We start from the raw sequence: 26,165 nt of genomic DNA, 5'->3' as shown, positions 1-26,165 counted from the left end.
GTGTCTTTACATTCTGACTCCACTTAAAAGAAACCTTTAAAGTGTGAATCAGTCGAGAAATGAAAGAGACTCCACTCTAATACACCCATTTGCAAAGAAGGATCCTTGACCTGGACCTACCTCAAAAAACTAGCAAACGGTTGGCTTAAAATGTTTACGAACTATGTCCTCTCTGACCCTCTGCTTTAACTGAAACATTAACTCCCCAGCTGCCTATCCCAACTTGTCAAGTAAAACGGCTTCTCTAATACATAATGTGTGTATATATATATATATATACATATCTAATATATATCAGCCTAATATATAATTAGCCTGCTACTCATACACTTTTAATAGAGCAACCAACTCAAATTAACTGCATTACACCAAAAGAAAAAAAAGCCTTTAACTGATTAATATGTGGTTCACTACAAAGGTCAGAGCTAACAGAGGGCTAGGCATCAAAAGACCTCAGCTGTTTGCAACAGGCAATAATTTTTCTTTAATAGGACACAAAAGTACTAATTATAGAAGACTGATAACTTGGTTTCATTAAAAGAACTGCTATTTCATGAAAGATAGAGAAGAATGAAAAGGCAAATAACATTTAAAAAATTGTATTTCCAATATAACTGAAAGAGACTCATATCTAATATATATATTTATACACATATACACACTTCCCATAAATCCATAGTAAAAGACAAAAAACCTATTTTTTTTAAAGGTAGGGAGAGTGGGCATCTTTGTTTGATTTCTGATTTTTTTTTGGTATCATTAATATACAATCACATGAGCAACATTGTGGTTACTAAATTCCCCCAATTATCAAGTCCCCACCATATACCCTATTACAGTCACTGTCTATCAGTGTAGTAAAATGCTAGAGAGTCACTACTCGTCTTCTCTGTGCTATACTGACTTCCACGTACCCCCCAACCTACATTATGTGTGCTAATCGTAATGCCCCTTATTCCCCTTCTCCCTCCCTACCCACCCACCCTTCCCAGTCCCTTTCCCTTTGGCAACTGTTAGTCCATTCTTGGGTTCTGGAAGTCTGCTGCTGTTTTGTTCCTTCTGTTGTTGCTTTGTTCTTATACTCCACAGATGAGTGAAATCATTTGGTATTTGTCTTTCTTTGCCTAGCTTATTGCACTGAGCATAATACCCTCAAGTTCCATCCATGTTGTTGCAAATGGTAGGATTTGTTTTCTTCTTATGGCTGAATAATATTCCATTGTGTATATGTACCACATCTTCTTTATCTATTCGTCTACTGATGGACACTTAGGTTGCTTCCATTTCTTGGCTACTGTAAATACTGCTGAGATAAACATAGGGGTGCAAATGTCTTTTTCAAACTGGGATCCTGCATTTTTAGGGTAAATTCCTAGGAGTGAAATTCTGGGGTCAAATGGTATTTCTATTTTTAGTTTTTGAGGAATCTCCATATTGCTTTCCACAACGGTTGAACTAGCTTACATTCCCACCAGCAGTGTAGGAGGGTTCCCCTTTCTCCGCATCCTCGTCAGCATTTGTGGTTCCTAGTCTTTTCTATGTTGGCCATCCTAACTGGTGTGAGGTCATATCTCATTATGGTTTTTATTTGCATTTCCCTGATAATTAGCATGTGGAGCATCTTTTCATGTGCCTGTTGGCCATCTATATTTCTTCTTTGAAGAAGTGTCTGTTCAGCTCCTCTGCCCATTTTTTAATAGGGTTATTTGCTTCTTGGGTGTTGAGGTGTGTAAGTTCTTTATATATTCTGGATGCTAAACCCTTGTCGGATACGTCATTTACAAATATATTCTCCCATATTGTAGGATGCCTTTTTGTTCTGCTGATGGTGTCCTTTGCTGTACAGAAGCTTTTTAGCATGACGTAGTCCCATTTATTCATTTTTTATTGTTTCCCTTACCCAAGGAGATGCATTCAGGAAAAAGTGGCTCATATTTATATTCAATAGTTTTTTGCCTATGTTTTCTTCTAAGAGTTTTATGATTTCATGACTTACATTCAGGTCAGGTCTTTGATCCATGTTGAGTTTACTTTTGTGTATGGGGTTAAACAATAATCCAGTTTCATTTTCTTTCAAGCAGCTGTCCAGTTTTGCCAACACCAGTTGTTGAAGAGGCTGTCATTTTTCCATTGTATGTCCATGGCTCCTTTATCATATATTAATTGACCATATATGCTTGGGTTTATATCTGGTCTTTCCAGTCTGTTCCATTGGTCTATGGGCCTGCTCTTGTGCCACTACCAAATTGTCTTGATTACTGTGGCTTTGTAGTAGAGCTTGAAGTCGGGGAGCATAATCCCCCCACTTTATTCTTCCTTCTCAGACAATTGCTTTGGCTATTGAGGGTCATTTGTGGTTCCATATGAATTTCAGAATAATTTGTTCTAGTTCATTGAAGAATGCTGTTGGTATTTTTATAGGGATTGCATTGAATCTGTAGATTGCTTTAGGTAGGATGGCCATTTTGACAATATTAATTCTCCTTATCCATGAGCACAGGATGTGTTTCCATTTACTGGTATCTTCTTTAATTTCTCTCATGAGTGTCTTGTAGTTTTCAGAGTATCGGTCTTTCACTTCCTTGGTTAGGTTCCAGGTTTTTTTTTTAAGGGAAGAAGATTTGAACAGGCACTTTTAAGAAGAGAATATCTAAATGACCACTACGTTTGAAAAAGTGTTTTGCACATCATTAGTCATTTGGAAAATGAAAATTTAAACCTTTATGAGATAAAATTACACTCCCACAACAATGGCTAAAACATAAAAACCACTGAACTTCCAACAAAAGTCTTATAGAAGGATGTCCCCATTGGTGTTCATCATAATAGCTCCACTTTGGAAACAACATGAGTCTGTCAAGAGTAAACCCAATCACTGAACTGTGTGTGGTATGCATACCACAGCAATAAAAAAAGACAAGCTTTTGCTACAGACAACTACAGGACTATATCTCCCAGGCATAATGTTGAACAAAAGAGTTCATACTTATGATTCTACTTATAGTAAGATCAGGTAGAAATAAAACTCATCTCCAGTAACAGAAATAAGAATCATGATTTCTGGAGAGGGAGTGGGTATCTACAGGAGACACCACCAAACTCTGAGTGTTGGAGAGCCTCAGCATCTTAATGTGGATGGCGTCCCATGGGACACATATTCTACCTCAACTGAAGACTTAGCTAATTAACTAAGTATTTACTAATTAATACAGACAGACCTTAGGGGCTAACTAGGGTTTCTGAACTTTGACACTTGACATTTGGGGCCAGACAGTTCTGTGTTTGTAGGAGGCCACCGCATGCATTGTGGAATATTTAGCATTAGCCCTGGCCTCTTTACCCACCAGGTGCCTATATTGTCTGCACCCCAGAATGACAACCAAAAATGTCTCCAGGTAGTGCCAAATGTCCCCCGGGAGTTGTGGGGAAAATTGAAGTTCCTATGGCCAGGACCCTCACCTGACCCTAAATTACTTGATGATGGAATTGACCTAATGCTTCCACACCCAGGGGCAATAGGCTATTTTTGACTGAGTCGGTATATAAAGAGCTCTGCCCAGTGCTGGGGAGGAGGCAGAGACCTAGGTGGATTAGGGACCTGCAGACTGCTGGATGGAGGTGTGATTCTAATGCTCGACCTCCTTCTGGGAGAATAAAGCTGGGTATAAACCCTTTTACCCAAAGAACATTCTGTTGTCATTTCTTGGTCTCACTGAACCCATAGAGAATTTGCCTGGGGCTGAAACCCTCAGGCAAGAAAGGGATAACATCCACCCACCTCAGTTGAGAACCCCAAAGTTAAACTCCTGGTCTAACTAGGAAAATATACTACACCTTCCTCATCAATTCTCCAAGTGTGAATCAGAGCACAGTGAGACCATGACTTAAAAATTGAATACTGGAATCCTTGACTTACTAGGATAGAAGGATTTAAGTGTCTTTTATTTGACACAGCAATATTTATCCAAGGTGCCTGGGATGCTTATAAACAACAATTCCCAAGTGCTTCCCACAGACATTCAGTACATCTGGGATGAGGCCTAGAAATATGTCTTGTCTATCAAGCACCTCAGGTGATTTTCATAAACATGCAAATCTGTTAACAGCACTCTGAGACAGCTATAGCCAATGTATATACCTTAGGTTGAAGATCTCTTGCCAAATTCATGGCGAAAATCTTCCAACATTTCCTCAAGCATAATAAACAAGTATTTTTTTCTTTTTTAAGCTCATGCTTTAAAAATAATACAATAAAAGTTTACTAAAGCTGAGACACTGGACAGGAGCTATCTAATATTTCAAGAAAGATGAGCCAAGCAAGTGCTGTGGACCCCTGGAGGCCTGTGGGACTGACACCAGCTCTGAACTGCACGACCTGCTTTCATACCTAGAACAACGGAAGGAGAAACCACCACGTTGTAACATTAAACTGGGATCCTGTTTCAGATAAACTGTTCAGCCATTCTTTTGCCTCAACCATTTCCCTACTTACCCCCACCACTACCCTATCTCCTCTCACAATCTGCCCCAACGACACTTCCTCACTTTCCAGAAGTCACCCCAATTACCAGCGAACTCATTCTGCACACCTGCTCCCACCAGCAGGCCCTGGGCTGGTCACAGGCCAGGAGCCTCCAGTCCCAGCAGGAAGCAGATCTTTTTACCAGCCTAGGGCAAGCACTGGCTGGGCTTCAAGGTCATTTTCTTTTCTCTAGCTCCTTGTGTTCACTTATCAGCTGCTCTGCAAACTTCTCTGCCTTTCCCTTCCCACCCCCACTGACCTGATACCCACTCATCCCCAATTTCCTCCTGGGTAATCTGATTCCTGATTCCTTAGCCTTATCTTCTCCCAGTGTTATTTCTAACTGAGTGTTTGGCTTCAGTTTCTATGCGTCCCTCCTGAAGGTGTGTTTCTATGCCTGGCCACTACCGCTTAATAAGAGCTATAGTAACAATGATAATAAATTGCTAGGATGTGATGTTTCCTCTATTGTAGGTATTATGTTAAATGCTTTCTATGAAGTATCTCACTTCTTTTTTATAATTTTGTGAGATAGGTACTAACATTATCCCTCCTTTATATATAGAGGAGGGAAAGAAATTTAGATTAAATGACTTGCTAATTCTCCCAATTTCAGGTAGTCTCTGCTCTGGCGCTGCTTTTTCTTGCTTTCCCTCCTCCAAAATATATGCATATGCTCTATCCATGTCCCCAGGTCTCTCTTCTTCTGTCTAAATATAGCATCTTTTACTCACTTCTCTACTGAGGACCAAAAAGCTTTTTCCATGTTCTTCTTCTTAAAACAATGGTAATACCATTCCCTGTCTTTAATTATTTTGTTTTCCGTGTGTCTTTTCTCTTCCAACTGCAATATAAACATTTTAAGTTCGAGGTCAAATGTCACACTTTGGATACCCCTGAATACATGGCACAGTCAGAATCAAACACTCAAAAACAACAGTAAAAAATATATACTTCATCAAAATGACTTTGACGAAGCATGTAGGGCACAGAACATATTAGTCCTCATTCAGACTCTAAAGATACAAAAATGACACTGTCTTCACTTTCAATGAGTTTACAAACTAGAAGTGGAGAGGGATTTGCAGATAAACAGTAAGAATACTAGACAGCAGCCCTAAGAAAGCTGTACGTAAGGAGCAAGGGAGCACAGAGAAAGGACCAACTTTCAAAGGGGGTGGGGTGGTTTGAGAGAGAGGATTTTACGGAACAGGAAGTGACTTGAGGGGCATTTGTGAATATTAGAAGCCCACACCACCAGGATGGTGGGTAAGAAGACACCCGCGACAAAAAGACCAGCATGTGAGCATAAACATGTGAAAAGCCAGGTGGACACAGGGAACAGTGAGAAGCTCAAAGAGGCTGGAAGACAGAGCAGGAGCATGGGGTAAGGGAAGGGAGAAGGGGCAGAACTGGAGCCGTGCTAAGGAGGTTGGGCGCTCTGAGTAACTGCTCTGGGAGTAAAAATGAGAGAAACAAAGACCCAAGTAAATGGTGCAGCCAAATTTTCCCCATCGGGGACTGCAGAGTGTTACAAACTGGACATCAGCATTATGCAAGAGGAAACTGCACCCATTCATGGTGTGTTTCATGAATAGTCCACTTGATTTTTCTTGATAATCTTCAATACCATCATGACTACTTAAGCCACTTGCTTACAAAAGATACACTAGCTTACATCCAATATACTGTTATATATTTGGGGGCAACTGACTGTTTATGCCACTGAAGTAAACAGCAAAGCCATCAGGGACTCCTATTCAGTTTATTACTTTTTTAAAACATTTTCATACCTCTTATAGCCTACAATATATAATGACATAAAAGAAATGCAAGTTATGCCTTAAAAGAAAAAAAGTTTGTTTAAAAAAATTATGTTTATTTGTACTTCACCACATTCCAGAAAAGACTCCAACTGAAGGACTATCTGTGGATTTCAATTACCATACACTGTGAGGCCCACATTTCCACATTCAGTGGAGCTATACATTTCTTTAATATTACAGCTTCAAAAAATTACCAGGTGCTATAAACTTCCCAGCTCTACCAAGATGTTCTTTCAAAGCGGTATGATTACTTTACTGAGAAACGTGGAAATCAGCATGAAGTTATGTAAAGAAAAGTTTAACTTGATTAAATTCATAAATGTCACATTCTTCGCAGAAATTCATGAATGACAGAAAAACCACTGCCATTAAAATTTCCTAATCACTGAGTTCTTCTTTTCCTATATCTGGCTAGGTGTACTGACGTTCAAAAATCTCAGATAGATGAAGGTTGACATTTCATTAAAGAACAAAAACCTTAATGTTAGTTATCTGTGATCTTTCTCTAAACTCTAGGATTGGGACCTGAAACTTCCCCATGGCTGGAGACTAAGAACAGATCTCATGTGAGGGAATATGCCCCAGAAATGTACTTCTCTCAACAGCTTCCCCCGTAATTAACAGGAGCTTATGCTACTACCACTACACCTGTTCCTGTAGAAATCACTTAAACCTCTTTTTCCCGGTTGCTAACTTGTTAATCTTACACTTGGTTAAGCTCAACCAATATTTGTTCATGGCCATGTGGAGCTGATTAACAATGGCGGTGACAAGGAAATTAAAACACCGACAAGTACAAGATTTTCATGGCTTCCACTGCGTAACACATAACCAAAAAAATCACCCTCTAAAAATCTTACACTGACACCATTATTCTTTTTGTTTTTCTCAGGTGAACTAATGTTCAAATATAAAAGACAGTTCAATTATGGATAGCAGCTTGAGCCAGAAGAACAAACACAAATGCACCCAATGTTCTAAAGCTCAATCTAATAGGGAAGATAGCTACCAAAGTGTGTATTACCTCAAAAATAAATAAGCAAAGAGAAGAATGTTACATTTCCATCTTGCCTTCTTTCTGGGGAAGTCAACTCAGAAACCTCTCTTCCGTGGTAGAAGAATTCTGTTGCCTCCTTCCAGGACTAAATACTCTTCCACCGCTCAAAAACCTATGAAGGTTGAGTTTGGAAGAGAGTGGTGGGGGCCAGATGTTGGCAAAGCAGAGCTAATTATTCCCCCAAATGCCCAGAGCATCATTTCCCAAAGCTGAGAGAATCACGACCACCAAAGGCAAATTGCCTGGCTGCCACTGAGCCCCGAATGACCATAAAGAAAGCCTTAATTACATTAATTAAAGCAATTGCTTCCTGCAGAGCATCTCATTATTCCGGGGCCCTACTGCAGCCTTGGAGCCAGTACCCTTCTTGGCTGACCTCATCAGACATGTCACTTTCCCACTGCTTAGGACTCTGCCCCTCATTACACTCCAGGGTGTCCTTGACTCATTTCTTCTCCAGGACCCTTTTCTCACTATCTGACAACAGATGTCATCTACTGCTATTATCTCATGGCTTCTGCAAAGCACAGGTAGGAAAGTCCATGCAATGACAATAAAACATGACCTATGATTAGAGGCTGATCTAGTAGCTGATAGAATTTGCCAGCTACTGATATGTAAGGTGATATTTTAACTGCTATTTAAGTAACACATGTTCTAATAACCAGCAATCAAACACCTAAGCATTTGGGAACCGTTTAATACACTCATGACATTGCCAATATGCCTGTTTTGTCTATCACTACAGAGAGAAAACATGTCACAATTTATTCGGTGTTAAGAAGCAACAGTGTCATGATGGCGGCTGAGGCATTTTAATAAGACTGTTTGGTGGTTACTCGTATGGTCCATGCTGTTTCCTGACCTTAACTGAAATTGGTTCCTGTAATTGTAATCAAAAGCCCTGTATAGCAAGGAGCCTTGCATCTCCCAATGCAGAGGTTCTTGAAATCCAGGCTGCATACAAGTGCCAAGCTGGCTGTATCCCAGTTACCAGTTTTTAAATAGATTTCCAGGTCTCACCCTGGAAATACTGATTCAACCAATCTAGGGAGCAGCAAAAGACACATCTAGACTTTTCGTAAACTCCCCATGAGGTGCTTACATGCAATTGGGTTGAAAATGCCCCTGTAATCCCACTCCTCCACGACATAAGATTGTGATTTCATTGGTCCCAATGTTGAAGATGGTTGCCAATGCTCTACAAATCTCCATTACTGATGGAAGAGGTCATCTCTCTCAGGTATCTTCGGTCAGAAAAGTCACCACTAATGCCCAGCCCTCTCATTTTACCAATGAGAACTCTTGATTTGACCCTGAAAACCTGTTTCTCCCCAGCTCTTCCAATCAGCCTTCCTCATTTCTGTGAATGCTATCAACCCCACCATTAGTAAAAAGTCTGCAAACTTGGGAATGAGTGAATGAGTTATCTTTAATTGTCATCTCCTCAAGAGGCCTCCCCTGACTCATCTCTTGCTTTCCGCTATAAGTAGCAAAAAAACTCAACTCACATAAACTGAAAAGGTTTGCAGGAAGGTGGTAATCAGGCTGGTTCCTGTCAGAGTTCAGATGCCGTTTTCCCAATGTACAGTACATTTCCTTTCTTTCTCTCTCGTAACACCACATTCTTCACACTAATGGCCCTTATCACACTTTGAAATTGGATATTTCTGGGTATGTAGCTACCATTTATGCAGTATTTATTATATGGTACTCTTCTAAACACATATGAATGGATTCACTGAATTCCCATAACAATGCGATCATCCCCTTATGACAGATGAGGAGATCAAGGTACAGAGAAGTGCAGGAACTTGCACAGGGCCATGGAGCCCTCAAGTGGTGGAGCTCTGAGTCCCAGGAATCAGTCTCCGAGACCAAGGCACTCAGCTACTACACTCTCCAGGCCTGTCCTTGTTTTGTCTTTATCTTCCACAAAACTCTATGATACCTGAGGCAGAGAATGCATTTGTTTTACACATCACTCCATACCAGTGTCCCATGAAATACCAGGCAAACAGGAAGTACTCAGTACAACCTGAAATTGAACAAAGGAATAAGAGGGTTGAAGGAAAGAGGAAATGAATGAATGAGGTGATGAATGAAAGAAACAACCAGAAAAACCATGATACAGATTAACAAACTGTTCATGTTCTATAATTAATTATGGAAGAGGGGGATCCAGAGCTTCAGTTTTCTGCTTCCAGTCTGGCTTCTCTAGCTGAAGGTGACTTATCTCTACTCCACATGGTTACACTTGCATAGGCAATAATAAGTGGTCTTTTCTACCTTTCCAAACAGCAAATGAAGACTCAAGCAGGAGTCAGTCACTTCTTTTGAGACAGATTGTATCTGAATATGTTTAAAAGAGAGACTGATGAGTTAAGGACAGGTTTTTCCTGCATTTACCTATGTGCCTTGGACAAATGAACATTTTGTTCACTGTGAATAAGCATCAAAAACTGAAGATGGATTCAAAGCCCTTCACAGTATCGGATACTGAGGAAATTTAACAAACATTTTTTAAATCAACAATTTTTAGTAAACTAATCAGTTCAAAGTCTCCATTTGGTTTACAGAGATCTAAGTAAACACAAAGTGTTTGCTGTAATTCTCTTTCATGGTGACAGCATGACTTTTAAAAATAAATTGTCTGGAAAATATAAGCAGCTAAGAAAAAATTACAGGGTATACATATGTCAGTTCCCACTGTCAATGTCCAGAATTAATTTTGCTCTCAGAAGAAAAATGACAACAAACGAGGTTTCCAAGGAAACTGTTAATTGGTACAATCACATGTACACAAAAGCTATTAACCTGACTCATTCCTAAGAGGGACATGTATTATGACTCAAACCCAATACGAACAAATATCAACTCTCATAATCAGTATGGACATTACTGCTTATCCCTCCACAAAAGTGACTGGGAGTAAAGAAAACCACCTTAGTAAATGGCCAATTATGTTATGAAACTTTTTACATATTTACCTTTTGCCTTAAATAACAGCTAAATTTCCTGTTTCAAACAATGTACCATTAGCAGTATCAGTGTCTTCAAACCAAGCTTACTGATGGAAAGCAGGTTGTCACGGATCATTTCAATCACTAATAAAGGGTGATGACAAAACAGAGAAGCTTGTTTAGAAAACACACACTGCTTCATCAATGCAGCAAAATGGAATCTCCTGCTCCTACTCCATACAGTCCTACTAATCCCTACTCTATGAGAGGGACCAAATGCTGAAGAAAATAGGGAGATGCTTATAGGTAGGTAGATTATGCCTGCAAATAATCAATGAATGGGGAGAAAATGCCCTTTTTTGACGAGGAATAGGAAGAGGCACAGGGACTATATATCTAAAGGCAAATGATCATGGCACTTTGTAATTTTTTCTGGAGGAATCAAATCATCTTTCCTCGTGTTGTTTTCTTTAAAGGAGAGAACCAATCCAAGGGAATATAGAGTATAAATACTGTCTCACTTGTAGCTGCGTTCCTGCCACAGTAGTCACTGAAAATTATAATTAACCTATCAATGGCACTTATTATAAACATTAGGTAAACAGAATACAAAGGAACTAATTGCTCTGTTACAAGGGCATTCTGTTTAAGCAAATAAATCCAAACTACAAATCCAACATCTTTTTATTGGCCAACAGTTCTCTATGGACATGAGCCTTAAGTTTTTTTCTTTCTCATCTCTGGTCTCACCCTAGTGGATCGCCTCTCCATTCATTTATTTTCCTTTTTGATTAAAACAAAAGTGACACACCTCTTAGGCTTTCCCTGCACTTTTTAGGATAAGGCTTAAAATTCAGGGCCTAAGAAAATGGTCAATTTTAGATGTAGGAGTAAAAATTCACAGTAGCCATTCAAATCATTGTGTAACAAAATGACTTTCCAAATGAGCACATATTTTCATTGAGAAATCTAAATAGCTAAATTGACACTGAAAAATAAACCAATTATTGCAAGGATATAGTCACAACACCACTCTTGCCTAATCATCTTCCAGGTGCCCAAGTGCTTGATTCACATATTCAAAGAAAAGGCCATGGAGGGATGCCTGGTCCCATGTTGGCAGCTTTATAAACTTGTTGTGTTTGATGGGGAAAAAAGTCCATCCCAAATTAGTCTACGAAATATTTTTAAAAACAACACAATTTACTTATTTAAAACATGCCTGCCTTATACTCCCATTTAATATTATAAAGAGTATGTCTCTAAAATTATAGCATTCATAACAAAAAAGAATATCCTGCAAACAATATAATCAACACTTGCTGAAGTTAATAACTAAAGGCAACAAATATGGGAACATATGCATATCCTCACCAGGAGACTTTAAACTCCCTCCAGTGGATTTAAGTTCATTAAGGACAGAGACCAATCCTTAACTGAATTTCAATTTGTTGGAATGAATCCCTGCCATGGAACTAGAGCTGTGCTTGTTTAAGGGTGGCTGAAATGTCAGAGTGTGTGGGAGAGGAACAAGGAGAAGGGAGAGACTAACCCAATCATGTGAGGAAGAACCTGAGTATTATTATAAGTGTAAAACCTGATCTGGTTTGTGTTATTTTACAAGGACCACTCCTGTTGCTCCATGGAAGGGTCTGATAGGATGGAGTAGAGCTGGCTGGAGTATAATACTCCCAGGAATAGATGAGGGGGGTTATGCTAGATGATTGCAGTAGTGATGGAGAGATGTGGTCACATTAAAAGTAAGTTTTGCTGGCAAAATCAATGTGATTTCCCACAAGGATCAAAACTGGGGAGTGAAAAGTAGGCCTCAAATAGAATTCTTAGTTACCGGCAGCAGTAGCTACTATTTAAGAGCAGCTGTCAAATAAGCATTTACATACTGAAAAAAGCTGGAGCCTAAGAGGAGAGGGCTGGGCTATATCAATAAATCTTGGGGCCATTAATAAAAAAGTATAAAAGTGGGTTTTAGAAACTCCATGGGGTGTGCAATCATGGATCTGCTACTTGATAGCTTGTGTCCTTTTTTCTCACCTATAAAATGGGGATTAAAAATACTTTCAACAGGACTATCTACAGCTGTCAGCAAACTTTTCCTGTAAATGGCCAGATAATAGATTTTAGGTTTGGAAGCCATAGGCTCTCCATCAAAAATACTCAGTGCCACTGTAGCCATGAATACAGCAGCCATAGACAATATAAACAGATGAGTGGGGCTGTGTTCAAGGAAAACTGTACTCACACAAATAAAGGCCAGAGATTGCCAAGCCCTTGTCTACAGCAGTTGTTTTCAAAGTGTGGTCCTGGACTAGTAGCATCAGAATTACTGAGGAACTTGTTGGAGGTGTAAATTCTGCACCCACCCCAGACCATCAATCAGTATTATAACAAACTCTCCAGGTAATGCATCCCAAAGTTTGAGACACCCTGGTCAAGTAAAGAAATAAATATATACTACTTAGAGCTATTATTATTCTTAAGCACATAACTATAGTTATTGTTATTATTGCTATTATGATGATGAGGAGGACAAATAACTTGGCTTCTTGAAGTTCAGAGTATAATTCCTAAAGGTAGAATCAAATGTTGGATAATTGTGGTGTATTGAGCAAAAGATAAACTGTTAAGCTGTAAGGTGGACTGAGGTAAGAAAACTTGAAAAATTAAAGATTGTTTTTATATATACTTTATTCCAAAGAACACCCATACTTTCTCATATATTAGGATAAATTTAATTTAGTCATGTTCACACTATTTATTACAATGAATACCATTTCATATATTATATATACATATATATATATATGTATATATATATAGCTCTAACCTCATAAGCTTAACTTCATATGCTTATAGTTCTAGGTTTTAACTCTCATCCAGGAAAAGAAAGGTTTAATGCCAGTTAACTTCCAGATCCCTAATGGCATTATTAGTTAGAAATTAACAGTATCTACTACTATAAGTAACACACTTTATTTACATAAATATAGAATAATCAATTTTATCAATGCCATTTATTCTTTTAACAGAATAATCTGACCACTAGAAAAGCTATAGGATCAATGGAAGAAGTTAAAATACAAAGGGCTATCAAGAAACAGAATAGAATGCCACTCATTTTCATATTGTTTTAATACTGCTATTAGAAACAAGACACAGATCTGCCTATTGAACCTCCCTCAAATGAGATAAAGGAATTATAGATGAACATAGAGGACTTTGTTTGGTATCACCAATAGGCTACATTCATGCCTTTGCAAAATTCCATATGAAAACTAAAATAAAATCAGTACACAATAGCTAACAGCCTTGGAAAGAGCCAACAGGAAGAGGCATGGACCAGACACCAGATCATCTCTCTGAAAAGGGAAGACCAGCTTTCGTAACTGCAAAGAAATTCAATCAGGAAGACAGTGCACACTATTTAAAGAGTTAGGCAAGAGGCACTGGGTGGTCTTCAAAGTGAGCAATGGAACAGAGAGGTTCAACACAGAGTAATGAGGTGTCCCATCAGGCATAAAGAGCATTCTCCTAGAAACCCCAAGGAAAGAAATACTCAGAGAACCAAGCAGGACAGCTATCAGTTAAATTTTAGGTAGTCAGGAAAATCTCTTAGGTGACCCAGCTAATGAGAATTAAATGACTAAAACCAGAACAAAAAGTGAAAAAGCTGGGAGCCATTTAGGGCCTAAAGTGGACTTGCTTATTGGTTTTAAAAAGCCTAAGCCATAAATGTATTTGTCCAGATTATACAACCTATTACTGAAAATGTATATAAAGATACAATTGTGAGGTACAAAAAAAGACACAATTATGAGATACGAAAGACTACTTGACTTGCTCAACCAGAGTGCTGTTTGACTTAGAATCTGAAATTGATAATAAACTACTTGCAAGTTATATAATACTGATGGTACAAAGTTCCATGGTTCTATCTCTGAGAAATTTGGAAAATTCATGTAAAAATTCATGACAGTTACAAAGCAAAAACTATTCGACTGGTTAAGGACATCCACAAATGAAAGAACTGGAGCAGCAAATTTAGGCTTCTGTATTTAGCCAGGAAAATCCCATTACTTGGCAATCCGATCCTCTTTCCAACCCAACCTCATACAAGAAGTGAAACTTAGAAGAGATCAGGAGTTTAACAACTAATAACTCACATATCCTTGGTGGGGATGCAAAACTCTGTGTCAAGATTATGTGAAATTAAACCAGCCAGAATCTTAATCCCATATTTTTTTCTCTTTCTGTCATACAATCATAAATTATCAGGGACATATTAAATAACACCTGAAAACTTACACCCAGAGTTTTCCAAATATGGTTGTTTGGAATCCTTTTAAAGGTCAATTAAGATGTTGACATAATTATTTTACTTTACCGTATTTAAGTATGTTCACAAAAATCTAAATATTAACTTCATATGCTTATAATTCTAGGTTTTAACCCTAAAACCAATACCAATTTACAAAATACCTACAAACACAACTATAAAACTGGTAACATTTATGCTAAAGACCTAAATTCAATGTAATGAAAGATGTTATTCTCCAAAACAATGTGACATGGCACCTATGCTATAGCAGATTCAGCCCACCGATGTCATTAGGGACCCTGTGATTTTTTTGAGCCACTTTTCTCTACTTGAACTCCTGACAGCTCATCAGGTCAATGGGTTTTATCTAACCTTAAAATCTATATATTCTTTTCTCTTTAACCACAGGTAATTAAGGTAGCAGGACTTGGTGCCAATGTTTCTTGCTTTATTATTGTATGTGTTTTATAATGATGGTAAGAGGCATTACTTTTACATTTTATACTTTATACTATAATACATAATTATATACTTTTATATATAATAGAATTGAATGGTTTATACTTCATATTTTGTAATACTTTGGAATATCTGTATACTTTATGATTCAATAAAATATAGTCAAATGCAGGGTCGTACTTGTTCTTAAATACCTATCCTAAAGATTTCTCATTCTAAGCTAAAGTAATTATAAAGGTTACAAATAAACTCATAGATTACTTCCCTGCCATTTCTAAGGACACTACATAAGATATACCAGATTCAGCTTCACCACCCTAACAAATCATACACTTTTTACTTCCCATTAAAACAAAAGTACATACAGGCATAACTATATACAAGCATGCATTCAGCAAAATTATTTTACAAATTTAATAAACATATTTAATTGTAGAGATTTTTAATATTAAAATGGGTAAAAGTGGACAAATATTGCATGCGCTCACTTATATATGGAATCTAAAAAAAAAGTCAAACTCAAATGCAGAGAATAGAATTGTGGTTGCAAGGGGTGGGCAGATGGGAGAAATGGGATGCTGGTTAAGGGGTACCAACTTTAAGTTGCCCAGGATAAGTAAGTTCTGAAGATTTAATGTACTATGGTGACTATGGTTAAATAATACCATATACTGTATACTTCACATTTGCTAAAAGAATAGATCTTAAGTTTTCTCATCACAAAAAAATGATAACGGTATGAGGGGATGGATATGTTTATCAGCTTGATTTTGGTAATTGTTTCATTTGCTACACATGTCAAAACCATTACATTGTACCTTTAAATATACACAATTTTTATTTGTTAATTACACCTCAAAAAAGCTGGAGAACAAACTAAAACTACTATATTTTTTAAGTGGGTAAAAGTAATAGCATAAAAATTTATAACACTAATGACCAAAAATTAATTTTTCAACGACTACATTCTAGAGTAGCAGATAAGAGAACAGGACGTAGAGTCTATCTGCTTGGACCGGAATCTTTTTCTACAGTTATATGCCTTGTGTCCTTGGGGAAGTAATTTAACCTTTGTCTTAGTTTTCTCTAAACTAAAATGGGGGGATACAGACATATATTTTACACAGTTACTGTGAAGATGAAATGTAATACCTTTTAAGAGCAGTACCATCACCCAGAAGAGCTCAATAAATATCAGCTTTTAAGGAAATGTATTAAAAAGTTGCTCAGATAGACATATCATGATGCACATTACAACCTTATGTAACAAGCCACTGACATCTTTAGCTGATACCTCCCAAGGAGTTATTGTATTTGTTTTAATACTTTACGTAGACCATATTTCAAGCAAAATCCTGTTCCTGGTCAATAATTCTCTGCATACTACTAAGTTAAATTATAATTGATCTATCCCTTATTTTACAAAGGGCAACATCTAAGTAACTGCATGTTGACTTGATTCAGACATGCCAACACAGCCCAAATGAAATGGGACTCTAAAACAACCACCTGGATGATTTAATAAAACAAAGGCACTAAGGTTTAAAAAAAAGGATCAAACAGAATGGTTTGCAATAATTATTCAAAGTGGCCATCATCTTATTCACCAGGCTGTCAACTCTCTATTTCTTTTTTGCCTGATTTTTTCAATAGCCAATATATTAAACATGCTGAATGCTATTATTTCTATGGATGCACAATAAAGCTTTAATTTTTGCAAAAACTCATTGCAATTTAACAATAGAATACATTCCTAAAAAAATGATTATTCCATCTCCAGAACTCAAAACGTTTGCTTTGAAAGTTAAAATGTTCATTCAATACATGGAGAGTCTTATGACAGAGTAACATCTGGGGAAGAAGATACAAAGAGCTCTTAAGTTAGACTACGAAGAACCTCTTAAATACTTCTGTAATCAGATATGATTCTTCCTTACATTCACCTTGAAATTTCAAGTCTGAAAATGACTGAAAAATAACTAAGGGAACAGAAGTGCGCATTTAACCAACAAAATGGACAAATCATTCAGGGCAGTGGTTCTCAAACTGCAAGGCCAGTAGTCTGACGACCAGGGAATTTTTTAGCATCAGAAACTGAGAGAGAGGTCCAACAGTGTTTCAACGAGTCCTCCAGGTGATTCTGACACACACTCAAGTTTGAGAACCTCTGGGTTATGACAAACTCTGGATACTGAACAACCTCAATCTTCATTACTATCTAACCCTCTCAACAACTGGGAGACACTGCGCACACGTTTACCTTTCCTCTCCAGACCCTACAGTCAACGGTCTACCATAGAGCCAAGGCAGATTAACCTCCACCTCAGGGAAAGAACAGAACAAAAATGGCTACAGCAAACATGAGAAGGGAGAGAACAACCTTTCTAGAATAGCAGAAAACCAGTCAAAAAGCAGAGAGAAATGTGAAAATGTCCAGATTTCTACTACTCTGGTTTCCTGACTAGTATATTACCAAAGCCATTAACCATCAATTCTGAGAAATAACTGAGGGAAATAACTTTTTTGAAAAATATCAACAGAAATTAAGTTGAAAACTGGGTTCCCTGAACAAAGCTCAGAAAAATATTTTAAGAGGAACAAAAGAAAGCTACAGATTTAGAGAACTTAGAGGTGGAAAAAAACTGGAGTCAAATTCACTTTGAAGAACAGAATCTGTAAAATCTCTTCGAAAGTCTATTCTTGGAAGTTTCGAGAAACATACAAATAAACAAAATCAATGAAAGTTACAGCAATGTTTTGGCTTTTAAATGATTGCCCATTCTATAATTATGAAATATTTTCATGCTGTTAAGAGTCTCACGAAAATGGTAATCAACACCTTTAATCTCTAACAATACTCATAAACACTAAAAACTCTTGCTTTTTTTAATATGGTAAAATATATACAAAACAATTTCTGCTTTTTAATAGGGAAACTGAAATAATGCCATATATACAGCCTCTTTCTAAAAGTAGACCAAGATATTTGAAGAATATTAGATCTTAGATAATGAATCAGATATTCTCAGTTCCACAACCAGTTTTAAGTCTACAACTCAACAGATGCCAGTGGGATTTTTAAAAATACGTAGAGCCAAGCACTTTTAGTAGTTCAAGCATCCAACTTTCACATCTGAAATGTACTAAGGCTGACATCCCTCCTGAGCGAGACTACACAGGCTTGAATAAATGGGAACCCATCTGTATTGGCATATATTTGACCTGGAACTGGTTCATTTGCTCCTGACCCCCACCTCTCTTTGCACCTGGGAGGAATAGTTCTACATTAGGCCATTGTGGCTGAGCGCTCCTCCAGATGCACACCCTCAAACTGACTGTGACCCAACAGGAAGGTGCAGAGCCAGAGAGCACCGCACTAAGGCAACTCCCCACAGCAGGCTCAAGCTACTAGCTGGGCGCGCCCACCTCTGAGGTCACATGTACATCCACTCCTCAAAAGATATGAGTTGATATTCTTCAAAACATCATTTTATATATGGAAACTACAATCCTCCATTTCAGTGGCTGAGCATGAACAGAAAGCATGCCATTCAGCTATGGTCACAATATCCTGGTTTGCCCTAAACAGACAGGTTTATACTTACTATGCTGTGTAATTATTAGTGGAACTCCTTTTCTCAAAAAAAATTGTCCTAGATTAAACAGTAAATTTTATGGTCACCCCACAAAGAGAGCTGTTTCAGAAAAGGGGTGGGCATGAGAGACAAACCAGGGGCAAGTTTATGTGGAGATGTCTATAGGCTGGTTGTTCCAGGCTACCTCCCATACCTGGATCACTGACTGGGCAAAACACAGCAGACACTTTAAACAACGATCTTTAAGTCCAACTAAATAATTCCCCCCCCCTTCAGATGTAGAACTCAGGGGTAAAGCAAACAACAGGTCTTTCTCCTTCTGATTTCAAGAGTGCCTAGGACCATCCAGAGCCTACTCTATATGAGGCGTTCTGCTGAATGGTAACAATGCCACAGACTCATTCTTTAACAAGTTCAGCTACAGAATCACCACTTCTGAGTGAATTCAGATGCTCAAAAGGAACTGTCATAAACAGCGCACAGAGTCTGGTGACTGCACTTGTGCACTCAACAAATATTTTGCCAAAGATTGAAAGTGGCAGCCCTTAAGATCTCTGAAGCCAAACCTCAGATGTGTACACTGCCCATCACCCAGACAGGATTCTTAAATGTTTAGAATATTTGCTAATACTCATACATAAAAATCCAGATTTCTACTATTTGGGGGAGTGGATCAGAAGCTCTAGAGGCAACACTGAACTTGTATTCTGCTAATGCAATTTCCAACTACAGTTGAGTAGCACCTTGAAAAAGGACACCCACTATCTAGTTTTCCACTGTACTACTCACTCAACCCTCTTCCTAGGCATTTGAGTTTATAACCCCCGTTTTATGGCTGGAGATAATCTTTAGGGGGACAACACCTGGCCTTTCAAATTAACTATCCTCTGCCAGGGATTCTTCAGGTTAAGAGCAAAGAGGAATTCATATCTTTGGATCAGAGACTCAACTGAGAAACGGCAATGAACAGGAAAAATTGGCTTTCTTTTTTCTTTTATCAATGCCATGTGGCTTCCAATGTTCCTACAGGACCAAAAGGGGGAAATACATAATGGAGGTAACAAAAGGGGATGTTTTTAATTGACCTCCTACCAATGAATCCAGGAGAGATTCAATAGCCACTGTTGAAAATTCAAGATGCCATGGCCTATAAACAAACTTTGTCCGTCAATGATATTAGCAGAACCTCTATCACTTCTGAAGAAAGTAACTTTAACATAAACCACCAAGAATCATGAAACATTTCTTAAAGTCCTCCAAAAATGCAATTTCTTTCTGATGGAACCAAAAAATTGTAATGCAATGAAGACAGTGATAGCTTTCAGATAGAAACAACATACGGCACTCCAGTTTCAACATAAGTGAAAGCTAAAAATATGTTTTGAACAAATAATCATAAAATGAAGTTAATTTTAATCATGGTTATGATCTTGACATAACTTGGAACAAGTCTTTTACCATCCACACAACAGTGGTTACATAAACTAAAACTGTTCTTTTCACATTAGGAGTTCAGTGTTCAGATGTTAACCTGTTTCATAAAGTCACTGATGAAATCTAAGACAATGAGCTTTTGTTTTCTTTAATTCAGCTACAAGCCTTTTGCAAAAACCTACTGGACAGAATTGTGTTTCAATTACAGATATTAAAGTACTGAATTAAGAAAAAAATTAAAGTTTTATAGAATGTCTTCCTCATTTGAGTATTGATTTCCCTGCTACCAAAGCAAGCCACGTGGTGCAACTGAGACTTTATTTATTTATATTTAGACAACATTATTTTTCCAAAGAAGCTAAAGTACTCTGCAAACAGTAAACTGTTTTTGGAAGAGCATTTTGGGGGCCTTTGATATGGTAAAAACCATTTTTTTTAAGGCCAGTTTTCAAAGACACAATCACTGTAGTATGTTTTGTTTAGCTTCCTCTTGCCATTACATAAAGGATTGAGTGTGTTTTTAAGGAAGTAAAAACGCATTGTTTGGTAACAGACATCTCGACTCAAGAAACTTTGGAGAAACCATACTAGAAAATAGATTGTGAGCTCTTATATGACACGGTTTTTAAATCACCCAAATAGATATTGATTCTGTCTCCAATTAGTGTGTAAAAATGGAAGGAAGGAATGGAGGGAGGGAGGGGGAGGGAGAGAGGGCGAGAAAGGAAGAAATTAAGAAATTAAGAAAAAAGTCTTTCCACTCAACATCTAAACGCCCGCTCGTGCTTCTCTGACAATATGACAGCGTCTGGGACTTTTTCCTCAGCCCTGCTACGAAAAAACCTCCCAGACCCGAGACCTGCAGGTGCTTCTGTGACTACGACGCGACCGTCCAAATGAGTTAAATTGCAGAACGACCACGACCAAGAGTGCGTGCAGGGCCTCCAGGAACCCAAGCCTCCCGCGCTCCTCTCCCGCATTCACAGGTTACGCACGCACTCGCACGGGCGAGGCCGCGCTTGCCCTCAACAGTCACACCCCAGACGCCGCGCTCCTCCCGAGACGCGCGCTGCTCCCTGCGTCCTCCCGGGGCGCGCCGGCTCCTCCACGGTCCCGGGACCGCTCCCCGCCTCCCTTGCTCCTGCGGGTCATCCGCGCCCGTCGCCTCCCAGGCTACGGGTCGGAGGAGCGGGACGCGCTGGCGCTCATGCGCGCCACGTGGAGGGTGCGTGTCCGCAGCCCGGCTACAGTCGGTCCCTAAGGTGGGGTCCCAGCGTTTCCAGCCCTGCTACTTCTCCCGGGTGCGCCGGACCCTCCCCCGCGGGTCCGAGCCTCGGTCTTGCCTGATTGGGGTCCGTAGCGCGGAAAACGTGGCAGGCCATCTGCGACTCGGGGTCGTCAGGCTGCGCCTTGATCAGGTAGGCAAAGTAGGTGAGGTCGTGGCTGTTGTGGATGAAGCGCGAGATGTGCTGCGCCTTGTGCTCAAAGATGAACACCGCGGGGTTGGGCTGCGCGGCCGCGGGGCCCACGCCCCCCGAGGCCCCCGAGCCCGGCGCGGGGACGCACCGCAGGAAGGGCGCGCTGAGCACCAGGAGCACCTCGCGGGCCGCCTGCGCCCCGCAGCCGCCCGCCTCGGGCTTCTGGCTGCGCCGGCGGATCTCGGCCATGAGCCAGGGCAGCATGGGGAGCGTAGTCCTGTGGTCCAGGCACGAGCCTCCCACGTACCACAGCCGGAATCGCTTGTCGCCCGGCTTCCCGGGGTCCGGCTGCGCAGGGACGCCAGGCTCGGGCTCCAGGGGGTGCGGGAACGGCTCATCCTGAAGGCAGCTGGGGGGCTCCATAACCCGCGCCTCACTAGGGCGCGGAGGCGACGGGCTAGGCGCACCGCGCCCCTAACTTCGGCACTGTCGGTGCCGCTGAAACTGTGCCTACGGCCGCGTGGGGCGCCCGTTTGGGCGCGGGGCGACCCCAAACTCCGCACTTCAGGGGCCCTGCCCCTTGCGGCACTTCACCGTCGCGGCTCCGGCGGCGGGCACCAAGCGAGCGCCCGGCAGCTGGACTGGCAGGAGAGGGCGGCTTAAATCGTCGTCCTCCTTCCTAGGGCTGTCGCCCGGGAGCCGGACTTCCCCCTTGGTCGGCCGCGGCTCTGCCTGGTCCGAGCACGACGCCGAGGGCCCCGCCGGGCGCCGCCCGCTCCAGCGCCGCAGAGCCGCTGCGGCCGCCGCGCGCCTCGGGCTGGCACGGGGAGGCTGGGCGGGGAATGGGCTGTGGGCGGGAGGGGTGACGGGGCGGAGCTGACGCCTACCAGGCTGACCGGCTGTCACCTGGAGGTCGGGGTGGCGGGGCTCGGCGCGATCAGCCCTCGGGAAGGGCCTGCGAGAAGTGCTCCGAAGGAAAATAAACACAAAACGTGGCCTCGCAGGGCCGCTCCTCCTCCTCTCGCCGCAGCCCAGCTCGCAGCTCCTCCTCCAACTGTTCCCCGCCTTCCCTCCCTCCTTCCTTCCTTCCTTCCTTCCCTCCTTCCTTCCTTCCAGACTGCTTCTGTCGGGCTACTACCCGGCCTCCCGTCCGGCGGGCGGTGAGCGTCGCCTCTAAACGCTTATCTGTGAAGTTGCCTCTCCGCCTCCTCCTTCGGCACTGTCCCAGCTCGTCCCTGTAGTACGCCCCGGGGCAGCAACCCAGCGCCTGGCGCGGGCACTGCCCGAGCCGGCTCCGCCTCTCTCGGGTCACCGAGATCTCTGTTCTTTCCTGACGTCTCTGCTGCCCCCTGCAGAAGGGGCCACTCAATGAGGCGCTGGATTTTTTTTTTTTTTTTTTTTTTTTGCTAGTGTTTGCTTGGTTTCAATGCCTTCTAAAGACTGCACAATAATTTCTGAGTCTTATTTCTTAATAATCTTTAAAAGTACTCGGTTTTTAAATCATATTACGATATTTTAATTGGATTATACTTTATAACATCATATGACAAAAATGAATGCAGACAACTTCAAATGTGGAAAACCTATTTTATTCATGCATATTCCCAGTTCAGAGCTCGTGTACAGATTTTGCACCCTTTTATATATAATAATGAATGTTTCCAGGAAACGTAAAAAATATTTTAGGGATAATTTGATCATCTTAAATTTTAAAAAGATAGGTATTTTTTTCATTGTAGCACATCAGATGCTGATTCTTTTTTATTCATAATCAATTATAATTAAGAATTAAATAAGAGGTAAACAAAATAAATGGAAAGACACTGAAAGTTTCCAACTTTCTCCAAAAAAGAGACTTTCTTACAGACAGACTGAAACCCCAAGTTTCTCATTGTTTTTGGTTTAATTGTACTTTGTATAAAGTCCTGGGACTATTTTTTTATCCTATTTATGTAAGATCAGTAAGATCAACTGCCTATTTTTCCGAGACTGAATTTAGGTGTGCACCTTGATGACCACTTTGCAAATAAGTGTCTAAATTCTAATAAGGTGGACACATTATTGTTTTGATTTAGTCATTTGCTTTAACCATTCCACCAAGGCTTTGTGCAAAAAAAGACCCATATCCTTGAGAAGCAGTGAAAAGTTCTTTGAATATTGGACAGAAATCTTCTAGAACCTCACTAGAAACCCTCTCATACAGTTCCCATTGCCCTAGGCCCCATAAGTAAGATCTGTAAGAGAAAGAATAGAACAAAGACATAGGGAGAGCATGGAAGTCATGTGAGTTCTACCAGATTAACCATCTGGGGAGCCAGGACTGCATTTGGAGCCCCAGCAGTAGGCCATTTCCAACTGATAAAAGAAAGTGAGACAATAAACAACTTTCACATAGTGACAGAAAAACAGAATTGTCTTTTATTACATGACATGCTAAGTGTGATTGCTTACTTCTCTGGAATGCCCTTAGCCCTATTTTTGTAACTTTTTTGTGATGTTTATCTTACTATATACTAATGAGCATTACTGTTTCCAATTTCTGATCCTCTCTGCATCCTGACACATGGGAATATAGCTCTTCCCTGCCCTCTGAAAGTTAGTCATTGTCATAAAAGACTTGTTTTGGCAGTGAAATGTGAGAAGTGACCTGGGTCACAGCTTGAGTAGAAGCATTTAATTACCATTAGGCATTGCTCCAGTCCACTCTTGCTCTTCAGCCCTACTCTTCCCCACCAGTGGCCATCATGGAAACATGTCCATAAGGAGGTTCCTCGTGATCAGAACATCCCAGAATGGTGAGCCAACACAGAGGACAGCTGTCCTAGAGAATCTCAGGGGCACACAGCACATTTCTTATGAGTGAAAATTAAACTTTGTTGTGTTAAGCCACTGAGATTGTAGAGTAGTTTGCTACTGTATTGTTAATCTGTCCTATACTGTCCAATAGAATTATTATACTATATCTTATATAACTTGTTTTATTATCATTTATACATTTGACTTACTACATGCATGAACTAAGTGGTAAGTTACTAGTTGTTTCTTGTTTTGTTTTGTTTTTGCTGTCATTAATATACACTTACATGAGCAACATTGTGGTTACTAGATTTCCCCCATTATCAAGTCTCCACCACATATCCCCATTACAGTCATGGTCCATCAGCAAGCTACTAGTTTTTAAACAAGCTACTAGTCACTGTATCACCTGCAGAATTTTACAGAAGTGCATGCACGTTAAAAGAGTGCTCATTACAAACGTAAGGAACAAAATAGACTCAGAGACTCCAAGAAAGAACTAGAGGTTACCAAAGGGTAGGGTGGGTGGGGAGGGAGGGAGAAGGGGATTGAGGGGTATTATGCTTAGTACACATGGTGTGGGGGATCATGGGGAGAACAGTGTAGCACAGAGAAGGCACACAGTGGATCTGTGGCATTTTACTACACTGATGGACAGTGACTGCATTGGGGTATGGGTGGGGACTTGATATTATGGGTAAATGTAGTAACCACATTGTTTTTTCATGTGAAACCTTCATAAGAGTATGTATCAATCATAACTTAATAAAAAAAATTTTTTTAAAGTGCTTATTACATATGTAATCACTTGAATTTACAAAAAGATGACAAGATTCAACTGTAAAATGTTTGTTAGGTATTACACAGAATAGGCAACCCTATAATGTTTACTAAATGGTAGGGCAATAAATCAGCCTCTAACCCCCAATCCTTCCACTCTCAACCCCTCCCCCCAAAAAACAGGACCAAATAATGTACCAATGGAAAGCATTTCCAATAAATAATCTGCAAAATGTATCTTCTGAATACTCTTAATAGTCACCTCTAGTTAGGATATCCAAAAGTGAACACTTACATTTTTAAAAATAGTGTTCCTCCAGTATTTCAATCTGAATTAATGTTGTTAGCACTAATTAGAAATTGTTAAGATCCAGTCAAATCCGAGTTAAACAATTTATACCACATGAGCAATATAAGGGCAATATAAGCTACTATGGTGGTATCAAGCCTGCGAAAGTTTGTTGCAATCTCTTAGCTTGTTTCCTTGCTTCCTGGCACAAGTGTGTTCTCTCTGTCTCTGCCTCTCTCTTGTATTCTGTGCCCCCTCCAACATCTAGTGTACTTCCCTACTGAGAAATCTGTGAAGGCACATTTTCTAAAGTTCAAAACAGAGGTCTTTCTAGTCTTATATTTACTACTCATTTCTCCCTACCCCCACATTCAGACAATCTCTTCATTCCCAAATGTATCATATGCTTCTGAATGTTTGGGGCTCGTAGGCTTCTCCCTCTTACCGATTGCTCTTGCTGTCTACCACCCCACCGCTTGAGTTTCCTCTGTCCTTTCACTACTTGCATAGCCATTCATTGTTCAAGACCCAATTCAAAAGATATCCTTTCTGTGAAGACATTTCTTGTTAGAGTTGGTCATTGGCTGTCTCTTCTTTGCTCTTTTTTAAACGCATTCCACTATTTTAGTTCTTATCACATTCTTTAAAATTGTTGGGTGATTTGTCTGTGTCCCCCACCACAAAGAGAG

At 40.1% G+C, this 26,165-nt stretch overlaps 2 protein-coding genes across 5 annotated transcripts in view; one reads left to right on the top strand and one right to left on the bottom strand.

The window, feature by feature from the left end:
* TBC1D4 (TBC1 domain family member 4) overlaps positions 1-23,184 on the bottom strand; it is a 192,041-nt gene extending 168,857 nt beyond the window's left edge. Inside the window, exon 1 of one of the 4 annotated variants that reach the window (XM_073212494.1) lies at positions 21,537-23,184. In XM_073212494.1, the coding sequence (XP_073068595.1) occupies positions 21,537-22,034 (498 nt within the window). In that variant the 5' untranslated portion in view covers positions 22,035-23,184. The remainder of the gene's footprint in view (positions 1-21,536) is intronic. The other 3 variants (XM_073212495.1, XM_073212496.1, XM_073212497.1) reach the window with 3 other exon arrangements.
* Positions 21,489-26,165, top strand: part of UCHL3 (ubiquitin C-terminal hydrolase L3) — a 125,520-nt gene continuing 120,843 nt past the window's right edge. The window contains exon 1 of the mRNA XM_073212502.1: positions 21,489-21,611. The gene's annotated coding sequence lies outside the window, so the exon portion shown is untranslated. The remainder of the gene's footprint in view (positions 21,612-26,165) is intronic.

The sequence above is a fragment of the Manis javanica genome, chromosome 9 (genome assembly GCF_040802235.1).
Source record: "Manis javanica isolate MJ-LG chromosome 9, MJ_LKY, whole genome shotgun sequence".
Lineage (NCBI taxonomy): Eukaryota > Metazoa > Chordata > Mammalia > Pholidota > Manidae > Manis > Manis javanica.
This window is presented reverse-complemented; position numbering and strand designations above follow the sequence as displayed.